We start from the raw sequence: 15,985 nt of genomic DNA, 5'->3' as shown, positions 1-15,985 counted from the left end.
ACTGATATAAGTTACATCAATGAACCTTGAAAACATTAAGTGAAAGAAGCTAGAACAAAAGACCACATACTGTAGAAGTCCATTAATATGAAACATCCAGATTAGCAAATCTATAAAGACAGAAAGTAGAGGAGTGATGCCTGAAGGGAGGATTCAGGGGCAATGGAGATTTCTGATGGTGCGTATGGGGCTTCTTTTCAGGGTGATGAAAATGTTTGGTAATTGATTGTTGTGGTGTTGCAGAACTCTGAAAATACACAACTCCTGAATTGTACTTGAAATGTGTGAAGGGTTTGGTATGTAAATTATACTCTATGAAGATGTTAACAACAACAAAAAGGAATAAGATAGAATTTAAATACTATGATGAAGACCAGAGGAACAATGCAATTTTAAAATATAGTATTAAGGAAATACTGTTAACTGAGAGATGTCAGAGCCTTAATTAGCCCAGGATCAGTGGAGAGGCTTCCCAGCATTAAGAAAATTCCTCAAAATATGTGCAAAAAAAAAAAAAAAATTAATGTAGGTGCATTCTTCTGGGAAGATGTCCATACTTAAAAAAAATTTTTTTTTTAACATTCATTTATTTTTTGAGAGACAGAGAGAGACAGAGCATGAGCAGGGGAGGGGCAGAGAGAGAGAGGGAGTCACAGAATCTGAAGCAGGCTCCAGGCTCTGAGCTGTCAGCACAGAGCCTGATTCAGGGCTTGAAATCACGAGCCGTGATATCATGACCTGAGCTGAAGTCGGATGCTTAACCGACTGAGCCACCCAGGCACCCCAAATGTCCATACTTTTTAATCAGATTCTCAAATCAGATGATCACCAGAGAGATAAAAATAACCCTATCAGTAGAGAAAGAAGAGGGTGGAAGTAATTTGCTTCGTCCCTCTTCCAGTTTCTTCAAACCATTCTGTCTTCTTCACTTCATTCCACCCAGAATACATGATTTGAGCAGTCCAGTTGACATGCATGGACAATTCTTTGACAGTCACCCTCATGGGCATCTTTGACTCCTTGCCATTTTAGCTTACTAACTGGTTTCTCATTTCTGCCCAGAGTTACAAGGTGATTAGATAAAATAACGATGGCCTCAGATGAAGGAATTTCCTTCTCTAGAATTAGCTCCTTAGGATACATTCTGGATTTGGTCTCTCCCCAGTTCAAAGAGGACTTTGTACCTCCACAAGTGTCATTATGTCATCTACATTACTGTTGTCACATGATTTCCAACTTGATCCTATCACTCATTCAGATTTATTATCTAAATCTTTCACTCCTTGGTTAAACTTCTCAAATGCTGTATCTGTTCTTATTACTAAAATTTCCCCTACAGTTCCTACTTATCCTCTCCTCCAACTAAAACCAGTCTCTATAGATCCCTGAGATGTGACAAGATGAACAATTTGATTTGATTTCAGGATCCTCTGTATTTCCATGGTCTAGACTCTTATCAAGCCAAGTCCAAAGAAATGAAAAATCTCACGGTTGGTCCTGGAGTCCATTCTTATCATACAGATCATTCTCCAGGGCTCCCAAGATAATTTCCTCCAATAATTACTTGCATTCCACTCTTGTGGCTCATACACCTACCTGATAAAATCAAAACTTGTCATGCCAACACTCAGGTTTACAGTTACTTGACAGACACCAATGTTCAACTCTGTATCTGTCCAAATTCATGTTTGGCTACACTCAGCGAAGACTTCTCTCTTCTATCCATCCAGTCTCTTTGACAATACACACCCCTGAACCTCTCATCATACCACTCTACCAATCTGAAATTCCCTCCCCTATTCCTTATTGCAAATATTTGAGGATCTTACATCAACCTTCAAAACAAGCAGGAGCCTAGCAAGGTTAAATCTTTCCTTCTACCTCTCCCACATGCTGTGTGTGACATGATCACATCCACCTTAATTTTACGCCTCAATATTTTGTCATTTCTAATCTGTTTGTATTTTCATTTCCCCTAAAGTGTACATTCTCTTTCTTCTCAGGTAGAAACTTGACAAACAGGTTCCATGTATTCCAGGTATTTAGCAATTCAATCTTAGATCTTCTATGATGCTCAATCCAGATCCATGCATACATAAGAACCTAAAGTGTTTGGCCAAGCATTTCTTGCCTATTGAAACATCCCTGATAAGTACAGAACTAATCAGTGAACCCCAAAAATGCAGGCAAACAAATAAATGATCTGTGACCAACATTTTACCTGTTTTATTTTGATCAAGAAGTAATCAATGAAATCCCGAGGATTGTTAATGTCCAAGGATTCTTGGTGTTCTTTGATTTTCTCTAAAATATAATTGTGTGTACAAGTAAAATTTTTAAATATTTTGCGATGACTTCCTGGGAGGTAATCAATGAGAGCAGGGAAACTATTGCAGATCTTAAGGATAAAAAAAAAAAAATTATTAAATTAAAAACATTAAAGAAATGAGATAAAGAAAAAAATGGTCTCTATCTTCTGGGGAAGCATTTAATGTGCATATAAAAGTAACTGTCTAATGCTCATAGGGATACTTAAGGGAACAAACTCTGACCAGATGATGGAAGATAATAATATTTTCCTATACACATACATCAACCTCATAGTATTAAGGCATCTTTATGTCAATTCTCTCTTTTTTTAACTTAAATTTTTTAATTTTTTAAATTGTCGTAGACTCTGGGTCTAGTGTTCTTTCTTGCTAGATAAGTGGTGCCTCACGTCTGCTGTAAACAACCTTCTGCCTGGCTGCCTGGCACCAGGGTTTTGTTTTGTGTTGACCCAAATCCCTAACTCCACATATCTTCAAACCCCTCTTTCCCTCATGTCCATGAGTTAATGTTCACAGTTTCATTGTCCCTTTGTGCACGTCCATTACCATGTTTGTAAGCCTTCTGATCCTAATAAAAATGGAGCAAGGACCCTTAATCGGGGCTCTTGTCTTCTCCAGGACAATAGTCATCTCTCGCACTTTAATCCTGTGTCCTGCTTTCTTGCTGGGCAAGAAAGAACTCTAGACCCAGAGTCTACGACATTAAATAAGTTTATTTTTTCAAGTTTATTTATTTATTTTGGGAGAGTGAAAGAGTGGGGAGGGGCAGAGAGAGGGAGAGAGAGAATACCAAGGAGGCTCTGTGCCATCAGCACAGAGCCCGATGTGGGGCTCAATCTCATGAACCATGAGATCACATCTGCACTGAAATTAAGAGTTTGGATGCTCCACCGACTGAGCCACCCAGGCATGCCTATTTTTTAATTTTTAGAAAGAATGAGAGAGAATACAAGCAGGGTAGAGGGGCAAAGGGAGAGAGAGAGAGAGAGAAACTTTTTTTTTAAGTTTATTTATTTTGAGAGAAGGTGCATGTGCGAGTGGGGGGAGGGGCAGAGAGAGAGAGAGAGGAGGGAGAGAAGTCCAAGCAGGCCCTGTGTGTTGTCAGCACAGAGCCCAATGTGGGGCTCGATCCCATGTCCCTGGGATCATGACCTGAGCCAAAATCAAGAGTTGGATGCTCAACTGACTGAAGTGACTGAGCCACCCAGGTGCCCCAATTCTCTCATTTTTTAAATATTAATTCCTCCCTACAACCTTGAAATATAGAATGACATGAATTACTATGATTCACATTTTACAGATGAAGACCAAGGTTAAGGGAGTTTGGCCAACTTGATATATAGCACAAAGCTACTCCCTAGTCAGTGTTCCCTGGTAGCATCTGTGATCCCACACGTTTTCTCTTCTTAAAGCAGACATTCTCTTCCTTCCTAAATTAGCATACTTCTGTTAAGTAATGTGATGAAGAGGTCACTAAGTGAGTGGAGGACAAACCTTGTGGGCAATGGGAACCTTCCAGCAGGGGCCTGCATGCCCACGGAGTGATGTGGTCATGTTTCCAGGCAGTCACCAAAGTAGCTTATGGAAACTGAGGTTTGAGGTTTAGTGGAAAAATCACAGACCAGGGAACAAATGGGCTTGAATTCCACCAGCTCCATATTTGGACATTTGTCTTCTTGTCTGTGAAATAAAGGCTTCAACTATCTTTCTCAGGTGCACACTCCAGGACGCTTGCCCTGGGCAGGAGTTCGGTATTCAAAAATTCACTTCACTGAGTATAACTGGTGAAAATGTCACAGTAGACAGCTCCAAAGGTAGGTCCCTCTCAAAAAAGGCTGAAAATTTTAGCAAAAACCATGAGAATCAACTTGTCTGAACTCTAGAAAACAAAGCAATCAAGAGAATGCTGAATTAAGAAAAAGGTAACTTGAAAATGGCGGGAAAGCTTTGTGAAGTTTTTAATTTGTCCTTGTCCCACCTCTTTCCTCAGTTTGGCAGGGGTCTTAACAAGGGCAGCTTCTTGCATGGGACTCTGGTTTCTAGTTCAAGAAAGAGTAGAGCTGACCATCCTCACAAAAAATTGTTTTCTCTGTTGCCACTTCTCTGGGGCAATCTGAAGGGCTCTGGTCTTTGTCTCATCTAACTTAGAACTCAGGGTGGAAAAGTAGTAGGTATGTCTCCAAAACTCTGTAAGGCAAATGAATAACCCACAGCCTCCTCGGGCAAAGATTAGTTAAGGCATAGGATACAACATCAAAATCCTAGGAAGAAAAGCTGAGGAGAGAGTAACTTCTGGAAATTAGGGCATTCAAAAGCACCCATGTAGGGGCGCCTGGGTGGCGCAGTCGGTTAAGCGTCCGATTTCAGCCAGGTCACGATCTCGCGGTCCGTGAGTTCGAGCCCCGCGTCAGGCTCTGGGCTGATGGCTCGGAGCCTGGAGCCTGTTTCTGATTCTGTGTCTCCCTCTCTCTCTGCCCCTCCCCTGTTCATGCTCTGTCTCTCTCTGTCCCCCAAAAAATAAATAAACGTTGAAAAAAAAAATTAAAAAAAAAAAAAAAAAGCACCCATGTATACTAAGGAATTTAGAAATTTAAAGTTTAGGGGGCGCCTGGGTGGCTCAGTCGGTTAAGCGTCCGACTTTGGCTCAGGTCATGATCTCACGGTTCGTGGCTTCGAGCCCCGCGTTGGGCTCTGTGCTGACAGCTCAGAGCCTGGAGCCTGCTTCGGATTCTGTGTCTCCCTCTCCCTCTGCTCCCCCCCCCCCCCCCCCCCACTCACACACACACTCTCTCTCTCTCTCTCTCAAGAATAAATAAACATTAAACAAAAATTAAAAAAAAAAAAAAGTTTAGAAAGCAGGACATAGGCTAAGAAAAGACCTCAGAAGACCCTAAGCTTTCACCTCTGGATGATCTTGGCTCAGCACAAGCTGAGAAAGAATTGAAAACAGTCTGATGAAAGCATTGAAGGAGTGTCCCAGCACAGAGCCAATCTGGAAGAATTCATTAGTTCCTTCCTCCCTCCCTCCCTCTCCCTCCCTCCCTTGCTTCCTGCCTTCCCCCTTCCCTCCCTCCCTCTCTTTCCCTCCCTTCTTCTGTCCCTCCCTTCTTCCTTCCAGTTCTCTCTCTTTCTCCCCCTTCTCCCCCTCCCTTTCTCTCCCCACCCCCTCTTTCTCCCTTCATTTCGGCTCCTCACATTCAAGGAAACTTCCATCAAAACATTAGCTTAATACAAGCTACAGGAACAGAGATTTCAGAGACCGCACATGACAAAGAAGAGACTTAGCAAAAACAGTTCAGAAAAGTCACTAAATAAACATCTACAGCCTATAGAAAGCAAAAAACCCAGCACACACGGGGGTGCCTGGGTGGCTCAGTTCGTTAAGCGTCTGACTTTGGTTCAGGTCATGATTTCATGGTTCATGAGTTCGAGCCTCATGATCTCATGGTTCGTGAGTTCAAGCCCCACATCGGCTCAGTGCTAACAGCTTGGAGTCTGGAGCCTGCTTTAGCTTCTGTGTCTCCCTCTCTCTCTGCCCCTCCCCCATTTGTACTCTGTCCCTCTCTCTCTCTCTCAAAAATAAAATAAAACATTAAAAAAAGTAAAAAAAAAACAACACACAAAAAAACAACAGCACAAACCTATAGCAAGCAAAACAAAACAAATCTCAAGAAGGGAGAAGAATCTGATTTCCACAGTTACCACATTATAACATCCAAAATGCCTAGTTTTCATTCACTTCACAGCATGGTTCATACAGAATTTTGGACTTGGACAAAACAGTGTAAGTAGCTTCTCAGGAAGAGAGGATCTTGACCTCACCTGGACCCATGAGGAGCTCAAAATCTTCATGTTTTCATTAAATTTTTCCAGGAAGCCAAGTAAAGTCTGATCTGTATAATCAAAACGATTTTGGAAAATAATGGAGCAGATCATATTACAGGTAGCACAGCCCAGGACAAAAGTGGGGTCACAGGGTAAGGCTAAAGAATAGGAGAGATTAAAAAAAAAAAAGAATAGGAAAGATTTATTAAATAGCATTAAAATATACATATAAAAGTCTTTGTTGTTGATAACAGATAAAGGTAACTTTAGAACCTCTAAAGCAATATCTACCTAGCAATCCCTTTATCGGTGAAAATTTTAGTATGCTTAAAATCAACTTGTCACTTTTCCCTTAAAAGTGAAGTCCATTCCTGCCTGGGTGGCTCAGTCAGTTGAGCATCGGACTTCAGCTCAGGTCATGATCTCACAGTTCGGTTCGTGGGTTCACGCCCCGAGTCCGGCTCTGTGCTGACAGCTTGCTTGGAGCCTGGAGGCTGCTTCAGATTCTGTGTCTCCTTCTCTCTCTGCCCCTCCCCTGCTTGCACTCTGTCTCTGTCTCCCAAAAATAAATACATGTAAAAAAAATTTTTTTTAAAAATGTGAAGCCCATTCCATCCTCATTTGTTTAATAAGTTTTCCAAATACCCCATTTATATCACTACATTTGGTGCTCGCTTCAGTAGCACATATACTAAAATTGGAACGATACAGAGAAGTTTAGCATGGCGCCTGCACAAGGATGACACGCAAATTCGTATATCACTACATTTGTTTACCTGATTTTTACCCAAGGGGACTATTACTTTGAAGAACAAAAGAAACAAATTTAAAGAAATCCCTCCCTCCCTCCCTTCCTTCTTTCCTTCCTTCCTTCTTTCCTTCCTTCCTTCCTTCCTTCCTTCCTTCCTTCCTTCCTTCCTTCCTCCCTCCCTCCCTCCCTCCCTCCCTCCCTCCCTCTCTTCCCTTCTTTTACTTTTTAGCCAACGCAAGGCTTGAACTCATGACCCTGAGATCAAGACCGACTTTACTGACTGAGCCCACCAGATGCCCCAAGAAGCCACTTTTAAAAATACCTAATAGGGGTGCGTGGCAGTACATGGAGCATGCAATTGTTGGTCTTGGAGTCATGTGTTCAAGCTCCACATTGGGTGTGGAGATTACTTAAAAAAAATAATAATAAAAATAAATTTTTAAAAACTACGTAATGATTCAGGTTATGAATGAAGAATCACACCTGTTTGGTAAGCTTGCAATTAGCACTCATATAAGGAAGGGAAAAAATGACTAAGGACCTGGAAACCTTTTATGTACAATGAATAGTTGAAGTGACCCATGTGTAAAATCAGCAGAGGAAAAGATTAGAGGAAGGAAGATTATGGAAAAATGCAGATACTGGATGGAATGAATGTAAAAAAGCAAAAGCCATCCATATTATATGAGAAGAAAAACTAACACAAATGAATACAAATTATAATACAATTTGCCTAAAATAAAAGTAAAATAAGAAATCTTTATTTCAAACTTAAGTCACAGATAAGCAGACAAAAAAGATGAACTTGATAAAGAGTCCTGGGACGCCTGTCTGGCTCATGAGATCAAGCCCCATGTTCAGCATGGAACCTACTTAAAAAATTTTTTTAAAAACAGAAAAGGTGGGGCGCCTGGGTGGTGCAGTCGGTTGAGCGTCCGACTTCAGCCAGGTCACGATCTCGCGGTCCGTGAGTTCGAGCCCCGCGTCAGGCTCTGGGCTGATGGCTCAGAGCCTGGAGCCTGTTTCCAATTCTGTGTCTCCCTCTCTCTCTGCCCCTCCCCTGTTCATGCTCTGTCTCTCTCTGTCCCAAAAATAAATAAACGTTGAAAAAAAATAAAAAATAAAAATAAAAACAGAAAAGGCAATAAATAGAGTCCTTTTATTTCTTTATTGCAATATAGAAAAAAATAATTTTCTTCTCTAGGAAATAGTGTCCATCAGGCCCCACATTTATTTGGACAGCCTGCCCTCTTGTGGAATTCTGGAATATTACTATATATAGCCATTAGCAGAAGCCCGTATCGTTGCTATACATTTTTTACTTGGACTATCATTTAAGTCAATTCTGTCATTTTACAGATAAATGAAAGCAGAGGAAAAGTTTTATATTTTTAGTGGGAAATATTTAAATGAAATTGCTATAATCAAATGATCAATAAACTTTATATGCAAAAGGCCCCAAATTCACATCATCAATGTAATTAAGGTGACCAGAATCAAAAATGAGGAAGAAATGAGACAGAATGAAAAAATGGGAAACATGTTTAGTTAACTGCTCCTATTCCAGACTCCTTTTCAGTTGAAACACTCAAGGACAGTAAGCTTTTGGAAAAACTTATTCTAGAAGGTAGGGGATAAATTTAAGAAGGCCTTGAGATTTCTGTGTGTGTGTGTGTGTGTGTGTGTGTGTGTGTGTGTGTGTGTGAGAGAGAGAGAGAGAGAGAGAGAGAGAGAGAGAGAGAGAGAGAGAGAGATTCACAGCTAAAATTTGGTTTTTAATTTTTCGCTTCATTTTAGAGAGAGAATTAAAAAGCAGGGTAATTTGAAATCCACACTGAAAATCAGATTCATTGTGACAAGCACTTCATAAGTCACTGGAGCTGACAGAGGGGGGTAAAATAATTACCATACAAGTTCTAGCCCAAATCCAATGATTTTAAAATGCACCTGGAATTTTTATTTAGATCGTGAGGCCAGTAGATCAGGAGAAGATAGCAATTGAAAAGATAGTTTGTTACTCAGAGTTACCAAGAGGGAAGCACCAAGGTAGATGAGGAGGCAGAAGGAACAGAGGGAAAGCATGGGCCAGAGCCTTCACTGGGGCTTTCATGGGAAGGAGTGAGCAAGGCAGGGTAGGTATGCTGAGTACATTTAGGATCAGATAGTTTGAACAGTTGCAGAGGGCTCTGGGTTACAGGGGTGTTCCCCAGTTCTTCAGTAATTGGCCCTGCGTTGATTTAGAGCAGGGAGAGTATTGGCTTGGTGTGTGAAAACTTGGTAAAGGAGGCAGCTGGGGGTATGGGCTGTGGATAGGCTGATTTACAAATCAAAGACATGCTCTAAGACAAGATGTTTGCTATATCTAGTAATTCATTACCCCTGGGAGGGGAGGTTGTTCCCTGGTTCTGCAAGGCTCTAAGATGTCAAAACATTACAAAATAGAGAAAATTAGAAACATGATTAATAGACTATAAAGGAGAGTAATATAAGGAAAGTCAACTAATAAGAGAGGCAGGGTAAAGAGTTATTAATAGCTGAAACTTAAGTAAATCATTTTATAATTTGGTATTTGTGTAATTTTCAGGATTATGCTATAGCATATATTTCTTAACATATATTAAATAATACTACAGATTAGCGAGCAACATTAAATAACTCAAACTGGTAATTTAAAAATAATCGTTTACAGTCACCCTGGAAAACAGGATGGAGGTTCCTCAAAAAATAGAACTACTCTATGACCCAGCAATTGCACTATTAGATATTTACCCAAAGGATACAAAACTACTAATTCAAAGGGATACATGTACCCCGATGTTTATAGCAGCATCATGTGCAATAGCCAAATTATGGAAATAGCTTAAGTGCTCATGACTGATGAATGGATAAAGAAGTGGTATATACATAACCAATGGAATATTACTTAGCCATCAAAAAGAATGACATCTTGCCATTTGCAATGACATGGATAGAGCTGGAGTGTATTATGCTAAGCGAAATAAGTCAGAGAAAGAAAAATACCATATGATTTCACTCATATGTGGAATTTCAGAAACAAATGAGCAAGGGGGAAAAAAAAGAAAGAGAAAGGCAAACCAAGAAACAGACTCTTAACTATACAGAACAAACTGATGGTTACCAGATGGAGGTGGGGGGGTGGGGGATGGGTTAAACAGATGATGGGGATTAAGGAAGGCATTTGTGATGAGCACTGGGTAATGTATGAAAGTGTTCAATCACTAACTTGTACATTTGAAACTAATTTAAATTTTAAATTAAAAAAATTTTTAAATAGCTGTTTATAGGGAAATCACAACTGATAAGGGCTGCACTAAAGATGCCTGGGGAATTACAACCATAAAAAAAGTATCATTACTGTCAGAAACGTAGACATGGGCCTGGGAAGAAACCTTCGGACAGATCAATGAAGCTGACCAAACACATATAGACCAATGAAGTAAAAGCACATGTCACTTGTTACATGTGCTCCATCAGGGGGTGATGAGGTCACTTCCACTGTGTCCACTTGACAAGTATTCCCTGGTGACATGTTCTGAAACAGGTAATGCACATATACATTATGGGAAAAACATTGTTCTCTAACTCTTTGAAAAAATGACTCCCCAAATGTTCTACCTTCATGACGTAATGATTTGGAAATTAACAAATTTGGAACAGAATAGGATTAAATGACCTTTTGTATACACAGCCTATGCACGGTCATGGAAGGACATACATAACAAGCATAGATACACAAAACCTCCCTTGGTTCTCTGCTGCACACCCTTTCTCCTCCACAAAAGGGCTGAAATGTTTCCAAGGATATCAGTAGACAAGAGAACAAACAGCCTGTCAAGGTCAGAGTTATAGAATAACCCACCATTGGTTTTTCTCAACTCTTCCATGAGGTAGTAGGCTTCCTCTTGAACTCGGCTCTCAAGGTCACTCTTCCCCATCCCCAAATTCCGCAGGGTCATGAGGCAGAAGCGCCGCATCTCCTTCCATCTCTTTCCATTGGTGAAAAGGATTCCTACCAGAGGGAAGACAGAAACTGGGACAGAGGTCCTGGGCAAGGAGGAGGAAGCCTTGTAGATGGGCCAAGTTCTGCTGAGTTACCCTTCAAATTCCTGTTTTCCATCCTTCCTACTCCCATAACCAGTGCTGAACCTGCATACCAGCATACCTACCATGTCCTTTACTAATTCTTTCAGCTAATGGGAAACTTCCTCTTGCAGAAAACTCTTCTCCTAGATCAATCAGGGCTTCCTTCACTGCCTTATATCCATGCAGCACAACAGCAGGCTTCATGCCAAAATACAGAGTGAAAACCGGGCCATAGGTTTTTGAGAGCTGAGAAGTGCAAAGAAAATGTATATATTATTACCCAAAGAAGTCACAATTTGGCTATATTTTGTGCATTTGTGTGTGTGTGCATGATTAAACCTGATATCATCATCATATTGTTGATGTTTTTATTCTGCCGAACGTAGCTTCACCTATTTCTGGATGTTATGTATAAATAAGATTGTTACAGCCGACACATAGAGAGGGCCACTGATGTGACAGGCAATGGCCCAGACTATTATTACTCAGATTATTACAACTAGCCATCACAGCAACACCTTGAGTGAGGTTTATTTACCCTGTTGTATAGAGAGGCTGAAGTTCAAACAATTTCCTATATATTTCCAGTGTCTAATAACAGAACACCCCAGTTTCAAATCTGCTTGGCAGACCTCTGATGCCTGAGCAATTTACCAGTCCCCAGTGCCTACCTGGGGACCAATACCCAGCTGATGGTTTCAGGATCATCTGTAAAGCTCATCCCCTGGAGATTCTATCTCTTTAGCCTTACGATGTACACTAGAATTATGTATTTTTTTAAAAAAAATCACCACAGATGATGCTAAGGCCCACTCCACTTTGAGATCTGCTGCTATTACTAACATAAAAAGAGAGCAAGCATCACAGAGGCCAGCATCTCATAGAAGGAGAATTGCTTCTTTCTTGCAGCATTCTTGGGGTACAGACAGCAGTTCTGTACAGAATCCAAAGGATTTTTTTCTTTCATTCACTCATGCAAATGAACTACTATTCAAAACTACTTCCTTGACATCAGGCACAATTTGCTTCTTCAGAGTTCAATTTTCATGACTATTCTGAATAAAACACACAGTTTATGTAGTAGATGACTTCTCGAATGAAATCTCCAATCACAAACTACCTCCCTTACCGTTTACCTCCAGCCAGAAGTCATACCAAATGTCTCTGAAACAAAGAAGGAAAGCAACATTCCTCACTTTTGCCATTTGATTATTTTGATGATACCAAAGAATGACCTAAATATTTCTCTATTCATAGAAAACATTATTTTATTACACTATTTTTTTAAAGTGATCTCTACACCCATTGTGGGGCTCAAACTCATGACCCTGAGATCAAGAGTCGCACGCTCTACTGATTGACCCAGCCAGGCACCCCTTATTCCACTATTCTTGACAATATTCCACAAGGAGTATTTGCTTTATAGATATATCTTGATGTTTTTATTTTAATATACTATAATTTAATATATTTTCATAAAGATATTTTATTTAAAAGTAGAGGTTAATATACATACCCTTTGCAAACTGCTGGAGGAGCATAAAGCATACTTACGTTGCATAAGGATTTGCCGATGTTCTTCACATCTACCTGTAGGATATTTCCAATAAAAGGGAGAGGATGAGGGCCAGATGGGAGCTTCCCCTTCCCAACGTTCTGTTTCCAGAGAGAAAGGAGAAGCCAACAGGAGAGACAGAGCACCAGAATCACAAGTGGATCCATGGAAGTGTTCTCTTCTTAGACAACTGTGAGCTTAAAGTCTAAAGCTTCTGTACACTCACTGCTAATTCCACCTGTGATGTTTATAAGGTAACCAATCAGCTAGATTTACTTTCGTCTCTCTCTTAAAGGGACTTTGGCCCACTAATAAAGATAAAAGTATGGGGTACCTTACTCTTCTTTTGCTTCTAATGCCATGCCCTGGAGATTCTGTTCTAAAAGGTCTGGGTTGGAGCCCAGGGAATGTTTTTCTTTTTCTTTTCTTTTTTTCTTTTAAACACTCTAGATGGTTCTGATTGAGAGCCAGTGAAGTAAATTAGTTGATCACAAAAACTGAAAAATATTCTGGATTTTGAGTAATGACCAGTTTGTGAATTTATGATTTGGGGGGGAAATCCTTGCATATAAAAAAGTTTATCCTTTAATGCTTTATCAAACACTATAGTATATTTTGTCCTAGAAAATGAAAGCCTTTTGAAATATTTTAGTGTACTGTACTAACATTACAACTATTTAAACATAAACTAGGTAATGTAACTCTTAAATGTCCAAACATGTAACAAGTAATTAAGTAAATTTATACAGTAAAACCTTGGTTTGGGAGCATTATTCGTTCTGGAAGTAATCCAAAGCACTTGTATATCAAACTAAATTTCCCCATAAGAAATAATGGAAACTCAGATAATTTGTTCCACAATCCAAAAATATTCACACAAAAATGATTACAGTACTGTAATATAATACAAAATAATAAAGAAAATACAAAATATAAAGAAAATAAACAAATTAACTTGCACTTACCTTTGAAAACCTTTGTGGCTGGTAGGAGGGAGACAAGAGAGAGGAGGGTTATTGTGTAGGACAACTTTCACCATCACTAACAGAATCAGTGATATCCATTGGCTCAATGGAAGCTTTCTCTTTTCATGCAACTTTAACAAGAAACCTATCCAATGACACTTGCTTTTGCCTCCTTTTGAGGATTTCACAGAAATGTGACATTGCATTGGTGATCATCCACAACCCCACAGTGAGAGAGAGAGAGAGAGAGAGAGAGAGAGAGAGAGAGAACCATTTTCTCAGTTGTGATCATGTGACATTCAGTGTCACTTACTACTTGTATTGCAAGACTTCACTCATTTATCAAGTTAAAATTTATTAAAAATGTTTGTGCATCTTGTAGAACACTCACAGAACAAGTTACTTGCAATCCAAAGGGTTTTTTTTTTTTTTTACATTTACCATATTACCATAAATACCATATTTACCATCAAACTCTTGCTCCCCCAAATACTGGAAAAAGGAATTTTAATTTTACAAATGGAGAAAGGGAAATTTGAAGACAACAGGAGACCCATTCAGTGTTGCACAGCTCATAAGTGACAAAAAGGGGATTTGAACTGAGATCTTTTGATGCCCACTGTGCCTATATGTGATACATACGATCCACCAGTTGCCTCAACAATGATAGGAAAACAAAATCAAGCCCCAAAGCATTAGTTCCTCTGTATGTACACCTCATTGACTGTTCACAAAATAATAGACTTCACTAAATAGAAGCCTTTATTTATTTGATTCCAAGGACAACAGGGCTGTAAGTTCTCAAGAGAAAAAAATAAAAGATAGGGATTCTCCCTTCCTCATAACCGCAGAGGTAAAACTTGCTCAGGTAACTGAAAAAAGAGCCAATCTCAGAACTTAGGGAGCAAGACTTGGGAAGCTATGGTTTCCCCCACCTCACAGTCACCTCCAGACATAGCTGCTTCTGTTGCTTTTTGTGGCCTGGCATTGTCAGAAATAACGGAATGAAGTATGCATGGCAAGAAATGGAAGACTTTAAAACAAAAGGCATGGATTCAGTGAATGGGAATGGGAACCAGGGGATTCACTATACAGACGCACAGAATTGGGGCACCTGGCTTGCTCAATTGGTAAAGCATGTGACTCTGATCTTAGGGTTGGAAGTTTCAGCCCCACATTGGGTGTAGAGATTACTTAAAAATCAAATCTTAAAAACAAACAAAACAAACAAACAAACAAAACCCCACAGAACCAACACAACATGCAGACCTGAACAGATGACATTCAGTGGTAATGAGGATCTAGATATCACTGGAATAAGAGATGTACGTTATCAGATCACTAATAGTAATGCTTGTACAAAGGGATGTTCTGCAAATATCATATCTGTTCTAAACTGACTAATGCAGATATTTCCAAGCTCTTTTACTAAAGTTTTACCAAGACCCCACTCACACAATGTTTTATTCCTCATATTTACAGGAATATTGAAAATTTATGGAATTTTGACATCTGTCATCTTTTTAATTTTTTTAACGTTTGAGAGAGAGAGAGAGAGAGAGACAGAGTGCAACGGGCAGAGGGGCAAAGAGAGGAGACACAGAATCTGGAGCAGGCTCCAGGCTCTGAGCAGTCAGCACAGAACCCAATGCAGGGCTCGAACCCACAAACTGTGAGATCATGACCTGGGTCTGAAGTCAGACGCTTAACCGACTGAGCCACCCAGAAGCCCCTATCATCTTTCTTTTGATACATTCAGTTACCTTTGCCTAAGATAAAATTATTTCCATTTTAGGGCTGAGGGAGCTGGGCCTCAGGGTTTTAGCTCCTTTGCCAAGGACACACAGACTGCAGGTGGCAAAGCTCAGGCCCCACACGCCCTGAGAGGTGCGTGCTTCCATATAAGAAAAACACTCAGTTCAAGCAAGTTTCCCATGTTTATTGAATGTATATATACTGAGTATGATTCACTATGCCAGCACTTACCCCACCCAGTGACTTTTAAATAAACATTTGAGTCAATTATGGCAGCACAGGTTGGTTAAAACAGGAGTCAGAAAAGATTTGTAACCTTTAGCATTTGAGTCCAGGTCTTGGTGAACCTTCATAATTTATCAAGGGCAGAGGCAAATTTGCTGACTCACATACCTCTAGATTTAAAAGAGCCACACTACCTAATGAACTCCATAGCTTTTTTTTTTTTTTTTCTTTTCTTTCTTCCTTTTTTTAAATAGGCTCCAACACTCTAGGTGGCACTTGAACCCATGACCCTGAGATCAAGAGTCACACACTCTACCAAATGAGCCAGCCAGGCACCACCTCCCCCTGGCTCTCTTTAAAGCAATCGTTTTATTACTTGGGAGATGGGTGTCCCTTCTTTGCTCCTCCTCCCTCTTGCTGAGGCTCCTGCCTCGCCCTTTCTCTTTTTACAAAATGAGTGACAGATGATTCAAGA

General features: G+C 40.0%; 1 protein-coding gene and 1 non-coding gene across 12 annotated transcripts in view; one reads left to right on the top strand and one right to left on the bottom strand.

Annotated features, from left to right (window-relative positions):
- Positions 1 to 15,985, bottom strand: part of CYP2C41 (cytochrome P450 family 2 subfamily C member 41) — a 40,160-nt gene that overhangs the window by 20,167 nt on the left and 4,008 nt on the right. For 2 of the 11 annotated variants that reach the window (XM_045040442.1, XM_045040443.1), the window contains exons 2-8: positions 13,531 to 13,548; positions 12,565 to 12,666; positions 12,140 to 12,174; positions 11,094 to 11,256; positions 10,787 to 10,936; positions 6,153 to 6,313; positions 2,222 to 2,398 (exon numbers count right to left, since the gene is read on the bottom strand). In XM_045040442.1, the coding sequence (XP_044896377.1) occupies positions 2,222 to 2,398; positions 6,153 to 6,313; positions 10,787 to 10,936; positions 11,094 to 11,214 (609 nt within the window). In that variant the 5' untranslated portion in view covers positions 11,215 to 11,256; positions 12,140 to 12,174; positions 12,565 to 12,666; positions 13,531 to 13,548. The other 9 variants (XM_045040440.1, XM_045040441.1, XM_045040446.1 and 6 more) reach the window with 7 other exon arrangements.
- On the top strand, positions 6,823 to 6,929 carry LOC111557146. The gene has a single exon (XR_002737005.1). It is a non-coding gene; the product is annotated as a U6 spliceosomal RNA (small nuclear RNA).

Source organism: Felis catus, chromosome D2, assembly GCF_018350175.1.
Source record: "Felis catus isolate Fca126 chromosome D2, F.catus_Fca126_mat1.0, whole genome shotgun sequence".
In the NCBI taxonomy this organism is placed as follows: domain Eukaryota; kingdom Metazoa; phylum Chordata; class Mammalia; order Carnivora; family Felidae; genus Felis; species Felis catus.
The sequence above is the reverse complement of the archived record's forward strand: the minus strand, read 5'-3'. Positions and strand labels throughout refer to the sequence as shown.